This window comes from Physella acuta, unplaced genomic scaffold (genome assembly GCF_028476545.2).
Source record: "Physella acuta isolate Inbredline_101_S28 unplaced genomic scaffold, ASM2847654v3 ptg001544l, whole genome shotgun sequence".
In the NCBI taxonomy this organism is placed as follows: Eukaryota; Metazoa; Mollusca; class Gastropoda; family Physidae; genus Physella; species Physella acuta.
This window is the reverse complement of record NW_026733059.1, coordinates 201,608-229,208: the sequence shown is the minus strand read 5'-3', so window position 1 is coordinate 229,208 and position 27,601 is coordinate 201,608. Positions and strand designations below refer to the sequence as shown.

The 27,601-nt window shown below is 34.3% G+C and overlaps 2 protein-coding genes across 4 annotated transcripts; one reads left to right on the top strand and one right to left on the bottom strand.

Annotated features, from left to right (window-relative positions):
- Positions 1–423: 423 nt before the first annotated feature.
- On the top strand, positions 424–13,023 carry LOC131928767 (uncharacterized). 2 transcript variants are annotated; one of them, XM_059284887.1, is made up of 10 exons: positions 424–554; positions 6,707–7,643; positions 8,201–8,389; positions 9,204–9,283; positions 9,458–10,019; positions 10,837–11,028; positions 11,500–11,671; positions 12,114–12,244; positions 12,467–12,687; positions 12,781–13,023. In XM_059284887.1, exons 2-10 carry the CDS (start codon positions 6,719–6,721, stop codon positions 12,814–12,816), a joined length of 2,508 nt encoding a protein of 835 aa, XP_059140870.1. In that variant the 5' UTR covers positions 424–554; positions 6,707–6,718; the 3' UTR covers positions 12,817–13,023. The 2 variants fall into 2 exon arrangements, with proteins under 2 accessions (XP_059140870.1, XP_059140869.1); XM_059284886.1 differs by lacking the exon at positions 424–554 and adding an exon at positions 5,766–5,849.
- A 100-nt stretch (positions 13,024–13,123) lies between these two features.
- On the bottom strand, positions 13,124–25,345 carry LOC131928766 (zinc finger MYM-type protein 3). 2 transcript variants are annotated; one of them, XM_059284884.1, is made up of 18 exons: positions 25,239–25,345; positions 20,697–22,708; positions 20,439–20,454; positions 20,216–20,280; positions 19,088–20,134; positions 18,709–18,907; positions 18,432–18,500; positions 18,201–18,277; positions 17,902–18,061; positions 17,628–17,806; positions 17,392–17,533; positions 17,073–17,243; positions 16,450–16,655; positions 15,839–16,100; positions 15,565–15,690; positions 14,961–15,221; positions 14,692–14,806; positions 13,124–14,048 (listed from the first exon to the last, which is right to left on the bottom strand). In XM_059284884.1, exons 2-18 carry the CDS (start codon positions 22,698–22,700, stop codon positions 13,859–13,861), a joined length of 5,289 nt encoding a protein of 1,762 aa, XP_059140867.1. In that variant the 5' UTR covers positions 22,701–22,708; positions 25,239–25,345; the 3' UTR covers positions 13,124–13,858. The 2 variants fall into 2 exon arrangements, with proteins under 2 accessions (XP_059140867.1, XP_059140868.1); XM_059284885.1 differs by lacking the exon at positions 25,239–25,345 and adding an exon at positions 23,405–23,500.
- Between the last annotated feature and the right edge of the window lie 2,256 nt (positions 25,346–27,601).

Genomic DNA, 27,601 nt, shown 5'->3' with positions numbered 1-27,601 from the left:
ACGTCACACCTCAACCTACAACCTCCCCCCCCCCCTCAAAATTGCAGTTGAATTTTTTTTAACATCGATATTTTTCCAAAATCTTGTCTGAACTCTGTCAAAATAGAGTATTTTAATTAACTCATATTACAATTTATTAAAACAGTTTTCTAAAACGCAAAATAACGTCTGAATCCCCCCCCCTTCCCCCTCATCACACACCGTCACAAAATTACGTACCCCCCCCTCTCCCCTACGAGTATGACGTCATTTATGGACGACCCCTAAATCAAAATAAATATTTTAAAGTGACTGTAATAGATTGAAATAATTGTGAGGTCAAGGGAACTCACTCTTCTGTATTAGTTATATTTATAATATTGTTATCTTGAGTGATGTCCCTTGTGTACTTCCTCCCGTCTTTTCGTCCTCTCTGTGTGTTACCATCGTGATGTAGTTAGACCCATTAAATGTGTTATATACAACCACAGGCTTCTGTCGTCAATCTATTATAACTGGCGACGAGGATGGGATAAACATCTACTAGAAAGAGCACCTACTTACGCAAAAAAGAGGTTTGCTAGAGCTTATTAGCTAATTATTTCTAGAATTATGGCGCTGTATGGCCAAATAAAAGAATTTGATGCGAATGATGAAATCATTCAAGATTACCTAGAGAGGTTAAGCTTTTACCTAGAAGCTAACAACGTGACGATAGAAGCCAAAAAGAGAGCTATTTTGTTAACAGTCATAGGGCCTCAACAATTTAGGCTACTAAAAGACTTATGCGCACCAGCGAGTCTAAATACCAAGAGCTTTAACGAGCTGAGCAAATTGCTAACAGACCACCATGCGCCTACCCCATCAAAGTTTTTATGTAGAGCTAGATTTGACAGTAGGACTCGTCAACCAAACGAGTCGATATCAGAATATGTTGCTGCTTTACGTCATCTAAGTAGATTCTGTGAATTTGGAGAAACGCTGTCTGACAGATTATGTGAAAAGTTTGTGACAGGTGTAAACAGCCCTGATATTCAAAGAAAGTTGCTGCTCGAGTCAGATCTAACATTAGAAAAAGCAATACAACTAGCAACTTCATTCCAGCAGTCATCAGATGCGGCGAAATCTCTAGCACCTTCAGAGATCCATGCAGTAAACAGCAGGTTAGTCAATAAACATCAATCCCAACAGAGCATTCCAACTTATGCTAAACAGCCTGCTCGTTCAAATCCTAGATCTAAATCTAGTAATAATTATCAAAAATGTCATCGATGCAAAGGTCCCCATGCATCTCATCGGTGCAAGTTCAAGTTTGCAACTTGTTATAAGTGCGGTAAGCAAGGTCACATTGCTAAGGCCTGCTTTGCAAAGTCTTCGTCTGTTGCTAAATCTAGCCAGTCAAGACAGTACCGCAACCAAAGGCAGCACTATGTTAACTCTCACCAAGACTACCTAACCCAACCAATGAACCACTCTACCTGTAAAAATGCTCAAACTGATTCGCAACCGGATTTCAGCCTGTTCTCTGTTAAATCAATAAGTCATGCTCCCATCAATGTACAAGTTAATATCAACGGTAAGAGCATCAGCTTCCAACTTGACACTGGAGCATCTCTAACAGTTATAACAAAGAAAGATTTTGACGCTATCACAGGAGGATCAGTGTCTCTACAGCCGTGTCACAAGTGTCTAACAACATACACTGGTGACAATGTTCCGGTAATAGGAGAGTGTATGGTTCATGTAAGTTATAATGGTCAAAGTGTTAAACTTCCTCTTCTTGTGGTTGAAGGAAATGGACCGCCATTACTAGGTAGGAACTGGTTAAGTGATCTTAAGTTAAATTGGGAGAGTATTTGTTCATTGAACAATGGAAAAGAATCTAGTCTTACTTCACTAGATAAAGTTATATCTGAAAATAAATGTGTTTTTGGTAACTCAGGTTTACTAAATGATAGAACAGTGAAGTTAAGCATTAAAGACACAAATCCAAGATACTGCAAAGCTAGAGTTCCACCTTATGCAATAAGGAACAAAATTGAAAATGAGCTAAGTAGATTGGAATCTAATGGCATTATAAAGAAGGTAGACTATTCCGATTGGGCGACACCCATTGTGCCAGTGTTAAAGAAGGATGGTTCTATAAGAATTTGTGGAGATTACAAAGCCACACTGAATAAGCAAATAGAGCTAAATAGGTACCCTATTCCTAACATTGAGGAAATTTCTTTGAATTTGGCAGGAGGAGACAAATTCACTGAATTAGACTTTAGTCATGCTTACACTCAACTAGAACTGCATCCAGATTCAAAAGTCTATACGACAATAAACACACATAAAGGACTCTACCAATATGAAAGACTATGTTTTGGCATATCATCTAGCCCTGGAATTTTCCAAGCTGTCATGGACAGTATTTTTAAGGACATTCCAAATGTTTGTGTGTACTTTGACAATGTGTACATAACTGGTAAGAATGACACTGAACATCTTAAAACACTTGATAAAGTATTGAAAATTGTTGGCGAAAAAGGTTTAAAGATAAACAAAGATAAATGTCAATTCATGTTGACAGAAATTAGTTTTCTTGGTTATATATTGAGCAAACAAGGTATCAGACCTCAACCTGAGAAAACAAAAGCCATTAAAGAAGCACCCAAACCTGAAAATACCCAACAACTAAGAGCTTTTTTGGGCTTGATAAATTACTATGCAAAGTTCATAGGAAATCTGTCTGGTAAACTATCACCACTGTACAAGCTGCTACAGAAAAATGCAACTTGGCACTGGGGTAAACAACAAGAAGCTGCTTTTAATACAGCAAAAGAGGCTTTGTCTGCTGACACCTTACTAACTCACTATGACCCAGGGAAAAGACTTTTATTAACATGTGATGCTTCACCAGATGGTGTAGGAGCAGTCTTGTCCCACATGGATGAGAAGGGTGACAGACCCATTGCTTTTGCCAGTAGATCTTTGAACCAGGCTGAGAAAAATTATTCTCAGTTAGATAGGGAAGGCTTAGGCATCATTTTTGGTGTTAAGAAATTTCATAAGTTTCTGTTTGGTAGGAAGTTCACCATCTTTACAGATCATAAACCATTGCTAGGTTTATTTGGAGAAAACAAAACCCTACCTGAGCATGCCTCACCAAGAATTCAAAGATGGGCTATCACACTAACTGCATACAATTATGAATTGAAATACAAACCTGGATCTGAGAATAGTGCAGATAGTCTTAGCAGATTACCTTTAAAAAACCAAAGCCTGAGCTATGTACCAGAAGAAGTATTTGTTCTCTTCACTATCATGGATAACTCCAATATAAATGTGAATGATATTAAAAGAGAAACACAAAAAGATGAGTGCTTAATAAAAGTATATGAGTACTGTATGAATGGTTGGCCTGAAGAGTCTGTGAATGATGACTTAAGGCCATATTAAATAAGAAATAAAACCCTTTGTGAAGATAATATAAAAGATGGAGAAGATGCAGTCCATTATCAGTCAGAGTTGCCTAAACAAAGTACTTGTAACTTAATAAATGATTATGGTGATATGGCAATTTTAAATACATTAGTAAGAAGGAATGTGATCATCAAACAACTTTGCTAACATCATTAGCACTTTCAGAAACTAAAAGGGTAACATCAAAAGAAAGAAAAAGATTTTTGCCATTTAATACTTTCAGATGCCAATTCAAAAATAGTTCCATTAAATCATGACAAGACATTCATTGAAAGAGAATTTGGTGTTAATAAGAATGTGTATCTAAGAAATTATGGGAGAAAGGAAAAATGGATACCAGGTCAAATTGTTCAATGTACAGGACCTGTGTCTTATAAAGTTAAAAATAACTTGTGCAGATAATAAGTGTGAATCTGTCAATCCCACCAAATCTGAACAGTTCACACCAACTCAGTTGTTCCACAACCAAGTTCTGTTGATATGAGTGAACCAAGTTGTCTGGAGTCAGAAAATGTAAATTCTGGAGTTAATGATTTAAATCCTAGACCTCCTGAGATAGAGAATCCAGATGGTCAGAATCTTGAGTCACCAAATCAAAAGCCACTGAGAAGGTCAAGCAGGACAATCAAAGTCCCAAATAAGTTAGACCTATGATTTTAAAGGTCAAGAGGACTTTGACATTATTGTTTTGTATCTTGATTATGTTGTGGCATATTGTGCATTGTTTGTAAGGATGTAATCTACCATAGTGTTCATGTTACAATATAATTGGTGATTTTAGGATACTATCAATTGTTCTATTGAGAGATGTGTTATTGTGTTCTAAGGGTAAAGGGATGTAATAGATTGAAATAATTGTGAGGTCAAGGGAACTCACTCTTCTGTATTAGTTATATTTATAATATTGTTATCTTGAGTGATGTCCCTTGTGTACTTCCTCCCGTCTTTTCGTCCTCTCTGTGTGTTACCATCGTGATGTAGTTAGACCCATTAAATGTGTTATATACAACCACAGGCTTCTGTCGTCAATCTATTATAGTGACCTATCCAAAATAAGATACAGCATGCCTATAAGGTTAAATGTAAAGTGCGACTGCTGATTTCTTTAATAAGAAAACTAGATCTAGGCCAGTCATTGTTGGGGTGGGGAGGTCATTGTGAGCAGTGTTTCTTCCAGACTTTTTTTCTCCGGGGGGGCACTTGAAATTTTCGGGGGGGGCGGTAGACTTTCTTCGGGGGGGGGGGGGCGGACACTGTTAAAAGTATATATTTTCAATATAAATTATATAAATTTTATTTCGTTCGGGGGGGGGGGGGGGGGTGCCTGGAAGAAACTCTGATTGTGAGCCAGTTTTTTAAGGGATAATCGTACACGAATGATAAGAAAAATGTGTCGGTCGGTAAATGAATTCATATACCTATGGAATCGTCCATAAACAACGTCACACCGCAAAGGGGATGGAAGTGGGGGATCGGAAACTCGTGATGATGGGTGACAAGGGGGGCAGTTTAAGAAAGTATAACGACACACTTCGGTGGTTTTAAAAATAAAATGTGTTAGAAACTGAATTTTAACCGTTATATTCGCGGTTTTTAAAGCCTTCTAAAAAAATATAATAGAAAATTGATTAATATAGGCCTGCGTGCTCAATGTTGACGGAGATCAGTAAATAATTTACAATGAAATAATCGAGGGGGGTGTAAGCTTGTGTGTGACGTCATTTAAGAGGGGGTCTGGCTTTTTGTACCAATGAGTGACGAAGGGGGAGGGGAGATAAACTGTGTCAAAAAGTGTGACGTCTCACCACCGACTTGAAGTTAGTTGTCTTTTGAACAGAGTTTCTTCCAGGCATCTCTTCGGGGGGGCGAAGCCCCCCCGAAAAATTTTTACCGCCCCCCCGAACGAAATGAAATTTATATAATTTATATAGAAAATATATACTTTTAACAGTGTCCGCCCCCCCGAAGAAAGTTTACCGCCCCCCCGAAGATTTCAAGTGCCCCCCCGGAGAAAAAAGTCTGGAAGAAACACTGCTTTTGAAACAGCTATATCTTTCTAAGTTATTAACTGAGCTAAATTTTATTAGTTTACACCCAAAAATAAATATTGAACAAAATGCGAAGTAACTGTTAAAATTTAGTTTCAAAATGCAAATTCGCGGCTTTCACTTTCTTAAATACCCGCTCGCCACAAAGTCCAAACATTTTCCCCACCCTCACCGCATGTCTTATTATAAATGGAACACGACATAATAATCTAGATCAATATCCTCTAAATAGGCGCTTACTAGATCTAGTCCATGTTTTTAATAATTTTCGTCATTTCCAGGAACTATTCTGCTTTCGTTTCTTTAGGCTACCATCACTCTCCTTTGTTGTTTTGCATGCGACTTGTTATTACTGTTAGTAACTCGGCCTAACGAAGACAACACAATAACTGAATAATAAGAGTACAATGTTTTAAAAAGTTGTTGGGGAAGGGAGGACTCGGTCCTCTTTTGTTAGGACAAAATTCTGCATTTTAAAAAGCTAACGTTTTTGACAGTTATTGAGTTTTTTTTAATGTAAGTGTATTAGGTGTAAGTTTTATTATTTTTATTATTAAGTTTTAATTAATAATTAATTTAATTTAATATTTTCAATTCTCATTTTTTAAAAAGACTTTCTAAGTAAAAAAGTTTTAAAAATTCAAAAATGCGAAATAATTTAATTTAAAATTAGGGGCCTAACAAATTTGATTATAAATCTAGCTAGATCTAGTAAATAGTTAGTTAAGTAAAAGTAAAGACTCTTTTTCCTCTTTACTTATTTATTAAGTAATACTTAACTATTTACTAAAGACTCTTTACTCTTTAGTAAAGAGTAAAGTGATTTAGAAATTCTATATTGACAAGTACACCAAAAATATAATAATAATTCAGATTAATTCAATATATTTTTATATAGGCCTATGATTTATTAATAATTTTAATATATTGAATAGGCCTAATAATAATAATAATTAATGATATTGTTTGAGGGAAGGGGTGAAATGTTACAAGATCTGATCTAGTATAATAATTAGTAGATCTACTGTACTTAAATTTTCAGACCAGTAACCACATTTATTAAGTATTTTCCATAAATAACAATAACATCACACTTTTTAGGAAATTTTAAACACACACACACACAGACTGTGACATCACTCATAAAGAACCTTTAGTTTAGGGTTTGATTTCAAAATTAATTCCAAAAATGTCTGTCTTACCTTTTATAGAAAGTCTTCAAAATGGATGTTGATGAAGACGACTTTAGCACAAGCATAGATATGTTTGAAGATTTTGAAGATGATAAAAATCTGAACCTTATGGACGTAGTAGATTCTACTTGCGAGGAATTACCTATTAATGAATCCACTCAAATTTTGTTAAAAGATAAAAATGAAAAAGCCAGTGCTTCACCTGAAGACAATTCACTGAAAAAAGACAGCATTGAAACAAGTATTTACAATTATTCAGATAACTTCCAAAAGAGTCAAGTAAAGCCATCTGAAATAGTTAAAAATAACATCAGGCGAACAGTAGAACATGATGATGGTTATGTTGACCAATCAGGCAACTCACATTCATTTGAAGGCCTGCCTAGCAAACGACACAAGCCATATGAGTCAGAGTCTTATGGAACTATATCTACCATAGATACCACTATCGTGTTCCGTGGTGATGTTTGCCCTGGGAAGGGACAGTCTCAGTCTAAAGTTTTAGAATCTGCCCAACAGGACAATGTTTTACCAGTATCAACTATGCCCAGCACAACGAGTAACTCTCAGCACTCAAGGTGGACTCAACAAAGTGCAAGCAGCTCTCCAGAAAGTAATTTAAACTTAGAATCACCTCAGAGCAGTCATGACATTAAATCACCATATACTTGCCCATTCTGTGATATACCTAAACCTGATTTTGTCAGTTTAGAACATCACATAGCAACTTCTCACCCATATGCTAGTGATCAACAAAGATTGGCTGCTGACAGTCTACACAATTTTTTACCAGAGGAAACACCTTATCCATTTGTTTGCCCTTTTTGTGATATCTGCTTTGATGATGTTGTCACATTGGAGATACATCTGGCTGAATTGCACAATGATGAGATAAACAATAAAGAAAATTTAATTGCATGTCCTCTATGTGAAGCTATGTATGCATCTGAAGAAGGTATGCTTTATAGAGTAGAGATATTTACATAGTTAAATTGGTATTTTAAATAGATAATTGTTAAAAATTGTTATTGACAAATTATGTTTAAAAATAGTTGCACCAAAAAATTGTTCAAAAAACATGTTGGTCTATCTTATTGAAGAAGTGATATTTGTTTTAAAATGAAAAATAAAGAAGACAGTGTACCAGATCTGTAATAATTAGATGTTTGATGGGTAATCTGCAGTGTCTTATGTTTTCAAATTAAATGGAATTTCAAGTGAAAAATATCATAACTTTGGAATTCAATTTAAAAAATTTTAAACTGGATTTCTTTTGTCAAAACTCATCATGCTTGAGTATGGCTATTTAAAAAACTTTATTCTCTGGTGTTTGGACAAGATTAGGTCTACTCCCCATTTAAAAGTATTTCAATTTTTTAATCTGATTTTTTTTAGTTAATAGACTGCTTTCTAATAATAGTAAAAATAACTGAATATTTTTAATTATATAATAACAGAAATGAATTAAATAAACATGGACCTAATAATGTTATAATATTGTTTTTGTTTCAGATATGAAAGTTCATATCAAGTCACATGAGCATGATCGAACTTTTTATGGTGTTAGTGTCAGCGCAGCTGTATCTAATACAGGAGCAGGGAGCATGTCTGGAGCTTGTCCAGTATGCAATCAAGTTATGATGGACCCCGATCTTCTTACATCACATGTTGAAAGTCATTTTAACCCACAACACTCTCCAGGTAGTTGAACTATAAAATGCTTATTTTAAACCCATTTCCTGTTCTTAAAAATAACCCTTTTTGGATAATATATTATTTTAATAATATGTAGTTAATAATAAATGTTTTTAGACCTGTTGTTTATAGAATAGCTATTTTGATGGCAAAATTTAACCCCATCAGAGTTGGAAATAGATTGGAATGAATGGATGGATTAACTTAAGTTTATCTGTTGAACACAGATGCTAATAACATTTGTGCTGCTAGCCTGATGTTATTTTAAACTGCTGTCTGTTTTTATAAGCAAAATGTAAGTTTCCCCTGCCCCCTAATGACCCATAGGGCAGATGAAGTAATGTTCATGTTTCTTGGCCTCAGAGATGTTGTGGTCATGCCAAGCCTCTTTTACTTTCCCTATTGTGAGTCAGGTAGTTAAACCCTCAAATTGAAATCAGTGAGTAAGGACAATTTTCAGTGATAAGGGAGTTGTAAATAACATAAATAATTAAAGAAAAGACACAAAAATCTCTAAAAAGTTATGGTTTTATCTAAAATTTTACTTAAAAAATTGTATTTTTAGTATTTTGGGGGATTTAACCTCCCCTTAATTAGAGCTGGGTGGACATTGGGATGTTCTGCAGACTCAAGATTTGAACCAGAGACCTGGCCACACTCTTATCTGTTTTTATACTAACCATGAAAAAAACCAAAGTAGAAAAAAATCATTATCATATATGTATAATAATACAAGAAATTAATAAAGTTTGATGAATGGTCTTATTTCACAAAATCTATAGATTTTAATCTGTCGCCCTTATCTTCCATATTTTGCAAGAACCTTGGATGATAGCTAACCATTCGAAGCAAAAAGAAGTCATTCCAGCATCACTTCAAAGAAAACTTTCTTCTGATAAAGTAAGGCTTATAGTTACAGAAGGCCAAAAAAATTGTTTAAACCTGGCTGTTTTTTTTTGGGGGGTTTTTTTGTTACCTCTAGCTAAAACAGTAGATCATAATTTCATATATAATTTCATATATGCGATGTAAATAAAGTAACTTTTTTTTTAAACCGTTGTTGTTTAAATTCAGGAATCTGTTACCAACAAAGCTTCACCCCAAGTGAAGGATAATCACCATGGCACATTGATGAATGGCAACATTTCTAATCCACATCAACAAAGGGCCAGCACTCTAGCACAATGCAATAAAGAAACAAGAGCAAATCTTAACAGAAAAGAAACTAACATTCCATCAAACATTGCTGATAAGCAATCAACCAGTGTTGACAGTATAAAACCATCAGCTACTGATAACAGTAGTAAACCATCAGCTGGTGCTAGTACAATTAAATCTTCAAGTAGTGTTGATAGTTACAGACCATCAACCAACCCTAGCAGAATAAAACAGACAACTGTGGTTGATAATTTTAAATCATCTACAAGTGGTGGTGGCTTTAAAGTGTCCAATGGAATAAATGGCTTTAAACCTTCGGGTGGTTCTGAAAGTGTTGGCTACAGGCGCCAGTATGAACAGAATTTGGAGAAAGATGTGGCGGCTGGGAAGCTGTCTGTTGCCGACTACCACATGCGTTTGGCGAAGCTTAGTCAGACAGACATGAGGGGGATGGATGATGGCAGCACAAGGGTGCAAGGTATGTTTTGAAAAAAAAAATTTAATTACAATAGGGCAGATAAAGTAGAGTTCACCAGTTCCCTGGCATAAGAAGGGATAGCGTGGTTAGCCTATGTCCAGCCGCTTTTACTTTGAGTAACATGGGTCCATAACCCATCAGATATGAATGGACTCAGAGACGTCCTAGGGACTCAACCCCAGGATTAGAACACGAGACTCATTTCAAGTTTTAGTACATGAGTTATGTTCGTACAGAGAGATTTTTTTTTTAAACCTACATGAAGCAATACTGTCAGCTTTCACTCATGTTACTTGAAAGATGGTTGCGGCGACTAAAACCCAAATGCATTGCATTGAAGAAAATGACTAAACCAATACATTTGAAAGTCAATTTGATGACTAAGTTGAACATAGTCATGTGTAGTATATTTAAAATTGTGAAATCATTGGGTTTTGTAATGACAAATTACTCACTGATAAAAATTTCCTAAGAATAAGTGACCTTTCTCTTCCCCCCCCCCCTTCCACATTAAGTTTTTTTATCATTACTATTAGTGTAGACCATAAACTGATGTTACATACATCTTACTTGGGATGGGATGACTGTGTCACTGTGCAAGACATCTCAGTTTATTCTATATACAAAATAAATTTTGTTAACCTAAACTAAAGTAGGGATTTGCACATAAAAGTTCCTGAAGTTCATTTTGCTATTTTTAGATTTTTATAGAACTATATGCCTTTTTTGCTGCAATATTTTGTCTGTTCTGATTTATAAATATTAATAAGTACATGTTTTTGTACAGGATTATACATTGATATTAATTATCATGCAGGTTTAATTCAGAAAATTGCTGCCTTGTATCAAAACCAAGCTCGTGGTGGTCAGAATGTTTTTCTGTGCTCCCCCACTGACCATTATTCTAGTTCCTATGGCGACAGAGGATGGGGCTGTGGTTATAGAAACTTTCAAATGATTTTGTCTTGCCTGTCCAGAATTCCTATGTATGCTGGGAAGATCTTTACTGGTGAGTAAGCTAAAGCTTAATTTTTATAAATATGGTGTATATGTATGAAATAGTTTGTTTTCTCTAAATTTTTCGAGCTACATCAGGGTTTCATCTAACCTGTTGGATTCTCTCCCTCGCAAGTTGCCTTACTTTACTTGTAAATACTAGTTAGAGTAATTAGTTGTACAATTAATGTTTTCAGTATCTTTTATCTTTATGTATTATTTTTAAGAGATCATAAATGATTAATGTATGACATTTTGCTACAATATTTTTTTGCACTTATTGTATTTTATGTTTTAACTATCAAACTGTGTTTATCTTAAAGTATTATTTTAAGAGGTCATAAATGATTAATGTATGACGTTTTGCTACAATTTTTTTTTGCACTTATTATATTTTATGTTTTAACCATTAAATTGTATGTATTACAATTTGAATTTTACGAATTACTTATTGAATTTTAATGAATTAAATGGAATATTTCAGATGGTCAAATAGTGATTCCATCCACTCCTAAAATTCAGCAAATGATTGAACTTGCCTGGCAAAAGGGATTTGACCAAGAGGGCAGCAGACAGTTCAATGGAAAACTGACCAACACAAGCAAGTGGATAGGAGCCACTGAAATCATGGCCACCCTGTCATACCTTGGTGTTAAGTAAGTTAAGACAACTACTTCTTAAAAAACATTGGATCTAAGAGTAAGAATAAAGCACTTTTTAACTCAATTAGAATGTAACAAATATAAAAACTATTATAATTAAAAAAAATTTAGGGTAAAAATTGGCTGTTCTTTATATTATTTATAACGAAGGAGCCAAACAACAAGACAAACATCATGGACGAACTGAACAGATCTGCAGGCACCTCATAGTTTTTTTCCTGAGTGGGGTGTATTGGAGTTAGAGTCTAGGCCATGCCTGATCATATATGCTCCAGTCCTGCAGGACTTGTTTTTTGTTCTCTTGTCCACCTCATCAACCAGACTTCAAAGAACTACTTAGTTTCTGCTTTAGAATATGAGTATCCATGGGTTAAATGTAATATATAGTATGTAATTTATGGATGGCCCACTAATTATTTGTTTGTTTGTTTTTTAGGTGCCAACTTGCAGATTTTCATGCCCCAAGTGCTCCTAACGGGACTCATCCTCTGCTATTTGAGTGGGTGAATGACTATTTTACCAAGAATCTACATCAGCCTAAAGTCCCACTTTATCTACAACATCAAGGTTCTTTTTTTTCCTCATTTTCTCTAGACATAGAACTAAAATCATGTTAGAAATAGTTATCCTTTGTATCATGTTAAAGAAATTGGTAGGCAAAACAATTAAGAAGTTGGGGGAGGGATGAAAGCTTTACCCACTAAAGCCAACGCAAGACATTAATGTTAGTTCAGTTCCTCTACCCCACAATCAAGTACTGATCTAATCAACCATTTTTACATATCTCAGGACATAGTAGGACTATCATAGGCATAGAGAACGAACGAGGCATTACAAAACTTCTTCTTTTTGATCCTGGCACACCTAACAAGCAAATGGCAGAGTTAGCTAAAAACAACTATTTGATGTGGAAAGATATGAAGGTTTTCAGAAAAACCCTGTTAGGATTCCAGGCCAAACAGTACCAAGTTATAGCAGTCTTGGGATTATTAAATGAAACGGAGTATGAAGTAAGCAAGAAACAAAAAAATTATTATATTACCTAGAAATATTGAAATTTGTGTAGTGTTACCAATTGTTGATGTTTTTTTTTTCTATTTCAGGAAAGTAAACTACTCAAATCTGAAATAGTGTCTTGACCATCAAACAAAATTTATCAATGTATACACCCATCTGATTTTGTTAATAAAAATTTAATATACAATTGCTAACGCAAAGTTTGACAAAGGTTTTGCTTAAATATTTTTTGTATCTGTTGCTAAAAACAAACTAATTCAGTCAGCTAGAACAGACCTAAGTCTCTGGTGATAGTAGGTTATTTGTAAGGGATCATACAAAAAATAAGCATCACCATTGGGGAAAATGGTGTGGTTTTTTAAGAGAAAATCTTCTGAGTATGTATGTATCACAGATGAGACGGCATGGTCTAGCGGTAGAACACTAGACTGGTAACCTAAAAGTCTTGAGTTCAAATCTGTGTTCTGGTCAGTGGAACATCCAAGGCCACCCAGCTCTGACACGTACCTAACTTATGTTAGGGAAAGTAAAGGCGCTGGGCATAATGCTGACCAAATAATGCAGAGGTCAAGAAACATCCAAATGGATGGCTAGGTCTAGAAAATATCTTTACTACTTAATGTTTCACAGATGTTGGTTCTGCTGAATTATCAATAGTGTTAAAACCATGCAAAACAAAAAATCCATAATTTGGTCACAGCCTGGTTTAATGAATTATCAACCAGAAGTAAACAAAAAAATATTAAACAGTACCGGTATATTTACAGTAATCAAGTTTTAAAATTGTTACTTAAAATGCATTGCTTTTATACAGTTTGCGCAGTTAATTACAATTAAGCAACCGTTAAACATGTAGAAATGTTTTTTTTATTGTATGTAGAGTGTAAAATAAAAGTTGATTGCATTTAAAGGTGGAGCTCACAACATAAACATGAACAGTGTTTTTTTTTTTATCAAATCAAATAGTAAATGTAAAAACAAAAAATCTTTCTCAAATCCTTTTCCACTATATGCATGATCTTTTGTATTTTGTGGCTAAACATAAACAATTTTAAAGTCAAATGTGCAAATCATTGCATACTACAAAATGTGTAAAATTTCTATTACATTTGGCAATGTTTTCACAGAAATTTAGGAAGCATGAAATAGATTTTTTTACAATGACTACAAATAAATTGGCTGTGCATGTAGATGGGATTCCTGTATCTCTCTGACCAAGAGCACACGAGTCAACATTTTGTCCATAGTGTGAATATCTACTGATTGTGTAGAGTACCAGACAGGACTATCTGGTACACAAGAGCGCTCTGGGATTGGGTAGAATATGTCATTCCTGTTCTTAATGCTCTCAGGGCTGAAAAAAAAATTGGAATCATTTAAAATAATGATACAACAAAATACTATCACTTATATGATCATTATCTTGGTAATTACATTTTAATTTCTTTCACTATGAAATTAATCTAACTTTTAACAGCTCTTCATTATTAAAACATTCTCTACCAAAATTGCAGTTGCACAAAATTCAAGAATTCAACTTTGTTATTTATTTTCATCATGCCAAATTTCCATCCAGCAAGGGTATTATTTACAAACATAAAGCTTAAGTATTTGACCTTTCACCAGAACTGTGCAGCATTATTTAAAACACTCTACTTTTGTTTTTTAATTGATAAATTGACAGAATTATTAGCTTTTTCTGTGATTGACAACATGGTTGTCATACTGGCCCATTATGGCCGCTATTCATGAGGGGTTAGATGGTAGATTTTAGGTAGATTTTAAAATAAAATAAGTTTAATTAGATTAAGAAAAGAGTTTGATAATATGACATTCATAAAATAGAAAAGGACTGCCTTAAATCTAGGTGTAAATATTTGTTACATGAGTGGCTACACAGTACACAGCTAGTCCTGATCATCAACTTAGACTCTCGATGCCAACCACTAAACAACATAAATAGTGTTGTTATAAATTATTCTGTTATAAACGCTTACCACTTAGACAGAAAAAACTCATACAGCTTTACTGGACAGCGTAAAGGATTTTCAAAATTCTCTGTCACTTCATAAACGGGAACACCTTCTTTATTCTTCCGAGCAGCTAATCCATCTGCAAATATAAATACTTATAGTTACTGAGATCCGTGCATGATTGTATTATTATTTATTACATCATATTTTTTTAATAACTAAGAACATTACTTAACAACCAACTGCTGAAATTATTTTAAAAACAGTATAATAAATAGAAATAATTTCACTACCTTTTTTACCATTGGCTAAGCAGTAAAATCTTAAAGAGACATTTTTCCCACTGGACGCAGCCTGCCCTTTAACAGGCACCCCTTTCTTCCAATGTTTAAGTATTTGGGCAAATGATAAAGACATGTGCTCCTGCGCTGTCTTCAGAATAAAATGCTTTGTGTGAAAATATATCAGGGTGTTTAGAAGAACGAAAGGAGAATGAGCTCCAAGCTGCTTGCTTTCCCACAAATGTTCTTCCTCAATGCGACATAACATCTGCCCTGTGGGATAAAAATCAAATTTGTTAATATCCTTGTAAATTTTACCCTCTTGTTAAACTTTGAATCAGCTTAGTGTATGACATTCAATGACAGTCTACCACTTCAAATATAATGCAATTTTTTTTTCCCAACACCCTTATCATTAATACATCCACTTGCACAGTAGGAACTAGTTATGTAACATCTAGGGATTTAACAGGATGCTTTTACATGGTGCTTTTACATTCAAGAAATAGATCCATGCTGGGACTATGGAAATTCAATTTTTATCCTGGATCACGTTTGATAAGTGCATAGAAATTTCAATGTTACTCTATAGATGTTTATTTTACCAAAACTTTACCTTGGCTATTAACTTTAGGCTGTAGAGTTTTTAAGGTTTCATGTAAACTGTCTGTGAACTTCTCAAAATAAAGATCCGTAAATATGTTGTCAATGCGACCATTTTCATACAGGTATTGCTGTATTCCTGATAATGAATTGAAAATAAGAATCAAACATCTAAATTGCAAAGCAAAGCAGAAAAAAAAATTGCTTAAAAATTTGCATTTTTCAACATCTTTGTACTCAATGCTAATGTTTAAACCATGCCTTATAAAAGAAAAAAGATGTTATACCTAAACAAAGATAATAAATGCTGTCTGGTGAATACTCTTCCCCATTTGGCTTCCTGACTTCTTTAATAAACATACATAATGTAAAATTTAGTTCATCGGTTGTACATTTCAAGATATCTGTTGGGAATGTCCTCATGCGAACACTACCAGTTGCTTGTTTTGTTTTTTCAATCTGTGCGTTTTTACTGATAACCCAATGGCGCCAAGCATTCACTCCATATGTGAATTTTAAACGGTAGTTAGCATCAGGTGGGGGTTCCAACTGGAAGAAGAAAATATCATTCATACATTAAATGAAAGTGTTTTTAAAAAGAATCCACTATGATACAGTACTAACTGAATCTAATTACACCTTAAATTATGTGATTTTTAAAGACTTCCTTATCAAATTCATATTAAAGGTGACAGACTGAAAACTGGCCTAGCTAAGAAAAATCAACACCAAAGGCACTATGAGGTAAAAACTAAAAAGCGACCAAAGGGTGCCACAGAAACACATAGCACAACAAAATGAAGCAGATTTTTGGTGAAATAAAAGAGAAAGGACAGAATCTTTTACGATCTGGCCCATCACCAAGATGGACTAATGTATAATGAACTTGTTCACTTACAGACTGTGATTGTTGAGATGGTGAAGCCATTGAGTCATCTTCAGTATAAGAATGTCTTTCAATACGCTGTCGTTTTGGTCTAGAAGAAGGTGGTCTGCCTCGACCCTGCCGTTTTATTCCTCTACCTCTGGCAGTTCTAGATGGGGTGTAGTCTTCATCCAATGGGTTATCATAATTTGAAATCACATGATGTGAGCCTGGTGGATCTAAAATAACAAATTCATGATTTACAATGCATCTCTAAAGTAAAGAAATATTTTTATAAATTTAGCAGATACTTGTACTGGCTTTATTAATAATTTTATTGAGTAGTTAAGGTTGAAACCTGGTGGTTTTTTAATTATACTTTTTGTTTTTCATAACATTATTTGCCTAAAAAGGGGGAAAACGGAAATAGTAATTTTTTAGTAACCTATTTCATAAAAATGTTGAATTAATTTCACTTGTTAGATATTCTTATTTGTGGTGTGTTTATTATAGAAAAAGAACCATGATTTTAAAAAATTATGATGACCCCCATTTAGGTTGTTTTTTTTTAAATTATAGACCTAGAGAAAAATCAATTTTCTACTAGCTGATGAATAAAGTACCAAAGTTTATATGTAAAAAGTTAAGTATTTTACCAGAGCTAACAGCAACAGGTTCCACTGAACTTTCAAGATCCTCTATGGGGCCAGACATCTCTTCTGCCATTCGCAATGCCATTTGTATCATGTCTTCCTCTCCTTGTCCTTCTCTTTTTCTCATTAACACAGGATCTTCTTCTTTCTGTACTGGACGAATTTCTTCCTCCTCTGTAACACACGACGACAATTTTAAATATTGCATGTAAGTGTTAATAGACAACACAACATTAGAAACTATTTTAATACAAAAAAGTAAAGTTAGTCTACAACATATATGGTAAAACAATTTTACTTTTTAAAAGCCTGTCTACTGTACCTGGGACTCCGAAATCATCATTAGCCATTTCATTTTCAGAATCAGTATCACTGTCTCCAGGTCTTTTATCAGCAGCAACAGCCTCAGCCATCATTAGCAATTCTGCTTCAAGGGGGTCGGCAGGAATACGTTCAACTATTTCCTGAAGAGAACAAAATTTTAGAAATGTAGTTGATATCTAGAGCATTTTAACACTCAAACAGGTTTAGTATTACATCAAGTGCCAGTGAACTTACCCTTATAGCTTTAGAAATCCCATTGATAGACTTCCTGGTGGTGGGTATAAATATTGGTACTGGGATAGGAATTGGAAATGGGACAAGTTTTGGAGTTGGAGCAGTAAACATCACTGTAGGCATCGGTATGTATATGGGAACTGGTATTGGTATAATAATGGACTTTGGTGTCACCTCATCTGGAAGAATTAATGTTAGCAATGAGATTTGAAATATAATGGTGTACGAGGTACCACAATACCCTAATGAAACTTTAAGCAGAATATGAACGAACCTGTTTGTACTTCTTTAGGCTGAGAATGTGGTCTGCAGGAAGTTGCCTTAGTCTGGGTAATAGGTTTACACTGAAGTGATTTATTCTTCACTTGTTTTGAGGGCGGTGCCTGAATTAGAATCTGATGCTTGCCATCTCCACTTGGCACCATGTTGCCAGTCTAAAGAAAGTATTTCCACATTATTATTGTCAGTGAATGAAAAAAAGAAATTTTATACACTAAAATAATGTGTGAAATAAAAAACTTTCAACTGTAGGAATAGAGATAATTTCACAAGCTTAATAATAATAAAACATACTGCGGTATTGGTCTGAGCATTTACAACAACTGCTACATTGGAAGGGGACTGAATATTAACTGTCTGCTGCTTGTCACCTGAAAAGAAGTTTTAAATACAGACTTTAGAAGACTATACAATTTAATTATTTTAAAACATAAAATAGACAAAACCTTTTAGAGCTTAATTTTTGGGTTTTAAAAAAAATTGATTAACTACTGACATTTAATACAACTTCTTATATCTACTCACCTCCCTGGGGAGCTAAAGAAATTACATTTGATATAACAGGAAATGATGGGGCCTGTTGCGAAGCTGAAACTAAAAAAAAATTAAAATATTTTTAAGATGCTACCAAAATGTTTTACTCTGCCTAAATAGCATTTATTAACTAAAATTTCACAAATTTTACCTACATTTCAATTCTTGTACAAAAAATTATCTCAGAGCTTTTGATTGTTTAGAAAAAAGAACTGTCATTACATCAAACAGATAAATCAAAACAAAGCTTTTTTTGTAAATAACCTACTTGGGGGACGACCTCTTGGCCGACCTTTAGATGTAGGCTTCTGCTGCAGTGGTGGAGCTGGGGGTGCTGGCTGTGCTGGTGTAAATGGTGCAGGTTGTTTTGCGATAAACTGAGACTGAAACGTCATTACACACACATAGGAACAGAAATTGCGAACAGAGGCATCACTCATTGTAAGGTGATACTGGGCTGGAACAACCTGGAAAAACATTTTTGAACAGCTTTTTAAGAAAATTTATCCACATGTAAATAATTTCTTTTTTTTTTAATACTAAAAACATGAAAATCCTTTCTCAAAATTGAGTTTTCAAATAAATGGGTCTTTCTACTATTGTATGTCCTATGATTATAAATGTTTGTACAAATCTTATTGACCTACCTTCCGACAATGGTCACACGGGACAGCTTGATTAGATTTAGCTTGGAGATTAACACGATAGAGTGACAGGCAATTTAAGGAACAAAACATCTGGTATTTGTTCTCTACATCCAGCCTCTCTATCATATCAAAATTCAGCCTCTTTGTTGTGCACCAACCACAAGGAACCACTTTGCTATTGCTTTTCCTAAATGTAATAACACAGTGATCACTGCAGAACCGTTTCATGATCCCCTCAAATTGGACAAAATGGGCCTGGGCTTCCTCAGCAGTGCAGATAGTTCCACAGTTGTCACATTTGTTCATGTTGATTTTGTTGGTGTATTGGAATGCTGTCAAACAAAGGTCACTGCAAAGCTTGGTGGTTTTGCCTTGGTACCTGACACTGTGCTTCATGTTTCCTTGCTTCTCACAGACAGAACACGCCTCCGGGGCATGGTTCTGAGTGCTGAGGATTTCCACAACACTAACCCGCTCTTCCATCTTGTTCAAGCAAGCTTGGGAACAGAATTCTTTAAATTTACCAGCTGATCCGATCATGGCTGTGAATGCAGCAGGTATGGCGGCAATATCTCTTTGGCAAAAAGCGCAGAGTCGCAACTTTTTTTTAAACTCAGAATAACACTTCAGTTTACAAAAAGGTCTCATATCGTTTCCAATTTTTAAACAATAAGTGGCTCTCATGTCCATAGGGATATATGCGTGGCAGAAAGAACATGATGTATTCAAATTTGCTTGAAATTTCCCAAGACAGGACTCTCCACAGAAATCAAGACCTTTCCAGTTACAAAAAATATTTGTTGCGTTAACATTCATGAGCTGGCAAACTGAACATGTTTTATAAGATGGAGTTTTAGCTGTGGTTTCAGGTTCTGGGGGTGTCTGATAGGCAGTTTTTGTTGTTTTTTCCTTCTGAGGCTGCACATTTACTTCACACTTACTCTTCAGAAAGGAGCTAGGGCTTTTTCTGAACTGCTTGAAACATGCATCGTCGCACAAGTGTTTTGTATCACCATTTCGAACAATATTATACTTGCAGCGACACAGCTGAAATAAATAATGTTTATTTTAATGCATAAAACAAACTTAGATCAAGTGTATTATACAAATAATAAAACAAATTCTTACCTTTTGACAGACAATGCAAGTTTGCTGCTTTGACTTTCCCTGTTTTGTTTTTGTAGTGCTGTTTCCTTCATTAAAATAAAATGAAAGTAATAAAAAAAATTTCCAAATCTCTTTAATTGCTCTTAGCTGCATGTGGCTAATCCAACCATTTAAATTGGAAAACAAGCAGAGATTACTAATAACTAAATTAACTTTATTTAAATATTATTTTTAGATAGCTTACCTGCTGTAGAAGTACTCTGGAAAAAAGAATGTTCACAAAGATTAAATTAAAAACTAAAATTAACTGATAATCTTGGGAGAAAACTATTTTAAAATTTGGCTGAATTAATTAGGTAAGATAAATACATTTTAGAGCGATCACATTTCATGTGATTATTAAGGGAAGAAATGGTAACTTGAACATTTTCAGACAACTATGGACTATGCCGCCCCACCCCCCACTACACCGCAACCTTAAACCTTAATAACAAACACTAACCTCCGTTGATTCTGCATTGGCATGAAGCTGATGCTGCTGACCAGAAACTGAGGATATCTGAATACCCAATCCATTTTCACTTATCTTTGGTTCATTGCCCTCTTTCTTTAATGGGTAAACATCACCTTCATCATCAAGAATGACTACATCCTCTTCCCCTTTTCCAGAAACTTCCTCTCCTGTTCCTAACTCTTCCTTCATATCTGTTACAACATCTGCTTTGCCTGAAGTACCAGAAGTCTCAGCATTACTACATTCCTTTTTAATATCATGGATTTCTATAACATCATCATCGCTTTCTGTCTCTTGCGTTTTTGAAACTCCATTTTCTGTGCAGTCATTGTTAACAGAGTTATCCACATTTTCAGTGGGGGTCACGCCAGTATCTTTATTAACTTCAGCTCCTTCATTAACACTAGTTACAATGTCATGATTTCCATCTGAGAAAGAAACTGGGGCATCATCACTGTTTTCCTTAGAACCAGGAGAAAGCTGGTTTTCTGGATCTGGATTATGCACAGCTTGTTGGTCAACAGATAATTTTGATGGCGAATAAGAGTCAGCTAAAATCTGGTCACTACTTTCTGCCCCTGTTAAAACATTCTCAATTCTAATGTTCGATAAAGAAGTGTCTTCAGTGTTTTCTGTCTCATTTACAGTTTGTTCCATATCAACAGATTCACCAGACACGGAATAATTCACAACTTCTTTAGACTGTTTATTTAAAGAATCATCTAGCTCCATAGGCTCACTGTCACTGCAACCTCTTCTTTTCTCACCATCAGCTTCTGCCAAATCTGCAACAGCATTTTCTGCAATCAAATCTTGATCTTCATCAATTTTATGGCCTTCATCATCAAGTACATTTGAAGTATTTTCAATGGCACTATCTTCTACTGAAGTCACATTAGTTATCACTGGCATTTCAGTAGTTTGCATCAAATCAGCCTCACTGTTAGAAGATTCTAAATTAGTATCCTGAACACCAACAGATGCAATGGAAGTGTCAAAACCATCTTTTATGCTTTTCTCCACCTCTTGTATCTGACTCGTATCATCAGACTCTTGCTGTACTGCAGTAGTATCAGAGCAATCAGATTCTTTAAAAAAATCTTCTTTATCTGAAGAACTATGGTCATTAATGTTGGAGATACTGTTATCGAACTTTTCTACAACTTGAAATTCCTGATCATAAGCTGAGGAATCTTCATTGTTTATGGTAACTAAATCGTCACTCACCACATTTTGAATTCCGTTATTGCTAGTAACTATACTATCATCAATCTCAGCATTGTAATCTAAATCATTGTTGGTATTCTCATTATTTATTTCATTATCCCCTACAACATAATCTTCGCTAGTATCTTTTTCATTGTTTTCCACGACAGTATAATCTTCTTCAGCTCCAGTGTGTTCTGCTGACTCCACATCTGTTACATTCATTAATTCTGGATTCACGCTTATAGAGTTCTCATACAATGTATTGCTAAGCAACTGGTTTTCTGCAGAAATAGGAAGCTGGTTTAAATTGTCATCCACCTGTTCTTCAGCGAACATTGCGACCTCACTTTTACCTTCATAAGCAATGCTTGGAGACTCTTCTTGCTCATTATTCTCATTCAATGCAGGTACTGGTTCATTAGGTGCAAATATCGTTTCACTTTCTCCAGTCAAGGCATCACTTGTAACTATTTCTGGTGGAATATCACTATTTTCTATCCAATCATTTCCATTAGCATAATTAATAGATACAGCGTTTTGATTTTCTTCTGTTGTTAAAATCTCCATACCAACTTCTTCGGGGGGACTGTTGTCATTTAGAAGATCAGGGAATGATGTTTGCTGCTCTACATTATTAAAGATATCAGTTACTCTGTTTACTTCTGTCTCTACATCATTTGAATAATTCTCTTCAAAAAACTGATGATCACGGACTCTGGTATTGGATTCTGATTCAACATTTGAGTTATTTTCATTTTCCATAATAGCTTCTTCACTTTCCATGGTTGCGGCTGTTAAAGGATAAAGAAAATGTAATATTACAGGCTATCAAGACATTAAATGGTGTCTATATGGCAAATCTTATAAACTAATGCCATTGTAGCCATGATTTTTAATATATTCACATGAAACAAATTTCTCATAATCATGCCCATTCCTATGTAAAATAAGTTATTTTATAATTCTGGCTCAATTTGAGTTGATTTAATCTAAAAGCATTTTAGTGGCTAATGATGTAACAAAAATCTCATTAACCATTGAATGAAGTTTATAAACTGTGACCATTTAACTGCAAACTGTCAACAATGTTATTAAGAGCATTAATAGCTTTAATAATTTTCATATTTTAGACAAAACATTTATGGGTACCAGTGGCTTTCTAATTTCAAAAGACAAAATGATTTTACATTCTTGTTAAAAAAAAATGTTCATAAAGAGGGGGTGACCCTCCCTAAAAAACTTTCTAATATATATATATTATAAAACAGTGCAATTGGGTTCTAGAAATGTTTTATATTAATTTTTTTTTAATATTAAATAGAAAAGAAAAAAGGATTGTACACCAAATTTAACTCATACAATGTGTGTGAAATAGAGCTGAAAATTAGTACTTTATAAAGGAAACGTTTAATTTTTAAAAAGGTAATTAAACATCTAATTAAGTCACATTTTATTTCACAGTGCTTTGTCATCGAGTCTTGACTTACAGGTAATGTTTGAAACTAACTGGTCCAGTTGAAGTGGTCTTTGTTTTAAGAAATCTGAATCAGTGTAAAATACCACTTCCAGTCACCAGAAATATTGAGTCAAAATTTGAGTCAAGAGAATGAGATCTTGTACCTAAAATTTTATTTTAGAAACCGGAAATAGAGTAAGGTACCACTTCTGGACATCGGAGGTCACTCCAAATTTTTAAATATAGGACCTTAAACTTTATTATGAAATTTGATTTATCTAACTGAAACAAACTTATATTTCCACGGAAATAGAGTAAAGTACCACTTCCAGTTACCAGAAGTCGTTCAAATTTTTTTTTAAAAAACCTTTGCATACAATCTTAGGCATTTGAAACTTTGACCATCTAACATAACCAGTACTCAAGTTATATGCTATTGAGAAATCAGAAGTGGAATAAATACCACTTCCGTATACCGGAAATAACTCAAAAAAGTTTATAGAAAACTACAAATTTAATATTATACTTAGGCCTATATAAAATTTTGCCAACTTAATTAAAAATTAAAATCAACTAAAAGCAGAGCAGACATAACAAATTTACTAAATTAAGGAGGGGATTTTTATGTTTTCTCTTTTTTTTACAGAAATTTACTCTAAGATGATAAAGGACTTTTAAAAATCTCTAACTTCATGCTTTAAAAGTAGCATACATGCCAAAATAAATAATTTAAAATTCTAAAATCAGTAGGCCTATATTCTACTCTTCCTAAACAAATTTGTCTGACTTAATGCTTTTCAAAACAGCCTGAGGCACAAAATTACTTGCATCTTGAGTTTTAACCAAATTGTTTACAGATATAATTTTTAACTCCATTACTCTCCCAATTTATTTTTTCAATAACAAAGCAATTTAATGTCTTCATGAAATTACAAGCTAAGGAACCCTATTAAATCATTACCCAATCATTTTTTAACTTTGTATTGCCTCAAACTGATCGTCATTTTGTTTTTTGAAGTCTTGTATGAAAATGGTACTTAGAGCTGTCAAAGTTTTCATTCTCAACCAGGTGAGGATTCTCCATGATTTAAGCACTAACTATTAGTAACTAACCCTATACTAAGAAATAACACCAAGTCATTGACCCCATAGGTCATTTACATTCAATCAGTATAAAGGCTAAACAATAATCATAATATGATAATATGCAACATGACTTTAAGATTATTTTTTCTCCAATTTTTCTTTTTGGTGTATGCCTTCTTTTGAAGATATGGTGATGTACACTTCACTACTAATGTTAATTAATTAACATAACATTTAGGCCTATGGGTTGTGTACTTAGTACTTAGGCACAAGTGTTTGGAGTGCTTGAATTTAGATAGATAATCTAATCTATGAAATCTATAGGCCTATTTTATTTTTCCTAGCTTGAGTTATTTAAATAAAAATGAAATAGGCAATGCATGAGGGCTTTTACTCAAATTTTATTAAATAAAATGATATAGGGCAGGGCCTGGTCATTTGCCAGATTGGATTGGCTCATCATACTCAGTCATAGGGTGGGCCTAGGGCATTCCTCTGCATTACGATAGACTAGATAATAACAAAGATTAAAGTAGACACATTCCCGCCCCACCCTCACTGCTATTTCTCTGCCTGTCATTGATTTCTCCCCATCAACTCCCCCCCCCCCTTATTCGTGAAATAAGCTAGCCTCCGGATCCGAGAATGGTGTTTCCGTTACCCGACGGTAACGAATTTATTTAAAGAGAGTATAATTTAAACAGTAAACAAGAGGCGTAAATAACCAGGTGCAAGATTCGCATGTAAACAACTCATCAGTATATGAAAATTTGCACTACCTTTATTCTCAGGATTTACATATACAGGTGTATGCTTGAAATATATTATGAATGTATATAGAAATCATGCCCCATAGGCCGCCACAATGATAAATATAGGCCACGAGCCTCGTTTTCGATGAAATCAAAATTGACGCCAGCAGTATGCGACCGGCCCTTTAAGATTTTTCATATTTTCTAAAAATCATATCACAACTTTTTATTTATTTTCATACAAAAAAGATATAGTTTTATAATAGTTAATCCCTAGATTTATACAATTTATAAAAATAATGCCAATCTGTAAAGTAGTGTGTTTAAATAGACACGCTTGCATCATTTTAAAGTTTCGAATTGTAGTATTTGATAATTAATTATTTTTGACTAACAGGTTTATGCATAACAAAATAACTCATTCCTTCCAGTTTTTCAATCAATGTTTGCTTTAAAAAAACAAAATGCATAAAAAAGTTTTAAATAAATGATTTTCTTGAAATATATAGAACTACTATTTAAATAGGCCCCTAACTAAAAAGAAAAGCGTGGGTCGCTATATTTTGTATTGAATACTTTTACTAGGATTTAAGAAGCGACACACGCTTTTATTTTTAATTATTGTAATTTTTAATTATTTTTTATTTAAAGAAAAGCATTTATTTTCTCCTATTTATTGCTTTATTACATAAAAGCTTGTTATTAAAACGTTTTCTATGCAATTTTTTCATTACTTTAAAAATAATGCTTGACGAAAACAACTGCGTACTAAATGAACACAAAAATGAGCGTTATAATAGCGCGGTAAATAGTATAATTCATATAGGAAATTTTAATTAATTATTTAAAAATTAATTAAGCATCCAATAAACTCAAATTTGATATCAGAGTGCATTGCAATTGAGTTTTGACCCACGTGCGAGGTCTCAGAGAGATTTATTAAGTTTATTATATTTCAACTTGACAATGGAGTTTTGGGATCTAATCTGATGGTTGTTTCTCTAGGAACGTTTATAGTATTAATCTAGCTTTCTTCGTACTATTTTCATTTTTGTCAGTGCCTAACTCACGACAATACAGCTGATAAGGGCCCAAACTGATCGATGAACAGTTTTGCATAAAATATAGGCTAAACCAGTGGCGTAGCGAGGTCGGGTGTCACCCGGTGCGGCACTTAATGGTGTCACCCCCCCCCCCCCCCCCAGAGACGTAGCGACCCTGGGACAAACTTTCAAATTTTCGATTTGCACCCCCCCCCTCAAACTTTCGATTTGCACCCCCCCCCCCTCAAGTTTTTCTCTATATATTTTGCTATTTTTTGCCTTGGTGTCACCCCTCTAAATGGTGTCACCCGGTGCGGTCCGCACCCCCCCCCCTCGCTACGCTAAACTACGAGTATCAACCAGGCCTAACAAATGAGCATGCATAGGCTACTTACTAATGCAGTCATGTAGGCTATATATTATTATATATATTAGTCTTGGTTTTCGCTGGTTGCTTCATGTTTGGTCTACTTAGTAGGGAGTTACATTCAGTAAAAAGGAAAAGTGCGTGTGTTTGGAGCTGAATGTAATTACCTCCTTGAAAATCGCAGTACGAACCGAAGAGCTTCAAGATCTTTAGTGCACGTAGACTTGAAAACTGAGCAACAAATAAATTGCGTACAAACAAGTGTGAATATTTGATTTTTTTAATCGATAGTTCAAAGGCGTTTGCGTGGTGAGAAGGAAAATATCTTCGTTAAAATATTGAATACGTCTCAGCAAGGAGGTAATGGCTAATGGTTAAATGTGGCAAGACAATTATGTTATGCCTAACTTGATGCTAATATTTAAGATAGTGAAAGCGAACTGTTTGTTCTTGTTCATACATAGCATATGGATCTGGGGCATGTTTTTGGTTGTTTTTTTTTTTTTTTTTTTTTTTTTTTTTTTTTTTTTTTTTTTATACCCTATATGACACAAAAACCTATTCAATCTTTGTAAGTTGTGCTGCTGTGTGTATTTTCCGTAGGCCTATCTAGAAAGAATTAATTGGATTACATTTATTTATATGAAAATTATTTCCGTCGTTTTTGTGCTTGCATGTGAGATAGTGGATCTATGGGCGTATTTTCCCTATAAAAATAATAAATATGTTCAGTGAAAATCTACCCTCCCCCTCCCCCCCCCCCGAACGAAATAGAATGTATTTAGAAAACATATACTTTTACCAGTGCCCCCCCCCCCCCCCCCCCGGAGAAAAAAGTCTGGAAGAAACACTGAATATGTTTCTCTAGGCTGTAAGCTAACAATCCTATCCGTCGAGACTGAAGGAGCCTGTAAGGTAAACGTAGGCGTTTATCCTAAAACAAGCGATATGGGTCAGAGCTATAATTACCCTGGATAAGC

Bases quoted from the DNA above. Each gene is read 5' to 3' on its own strand.
- LOC131928767 (XM_059284886.1), top strand. The intron at 7,644-8,200 runs GTATGCTTTATA...TTTTTGTTTCAG, and splicing joins TATGTATGCATCTGAAGAAG to ATATGAAAGTTCATATCAAG. The intron at 9,284-9,457 runs GTAAGGCTTATA...GTTTAAATTCAG, and splicing joins GAAAACTTTCTTCTGATAAA to GAATCTGTTACCAACAAAGC.
- LOC131928766 (XM_059284884.1), bottom strand. From the start codon at position 22,700: ATGGAAAGTGAAGAAGCTATTATGGAAAATGAAAATAACTCAAATGTT. The intron at 18,501-18,708 runs GTAGGTTATTTA...ATTTTTTTTTAG, and splicing joins GCCAAGAGGTCGTCCCCCAA to TTTCAGCTTCGCAACAGGCC. The intron at 14,807-14,960 runs GTAGTGAAATTA...TTATATTTGCAG, and splicing joins CTTAGCCAATGGTAAAAAAG to ATGGATTAGCTGCTCGGAAG.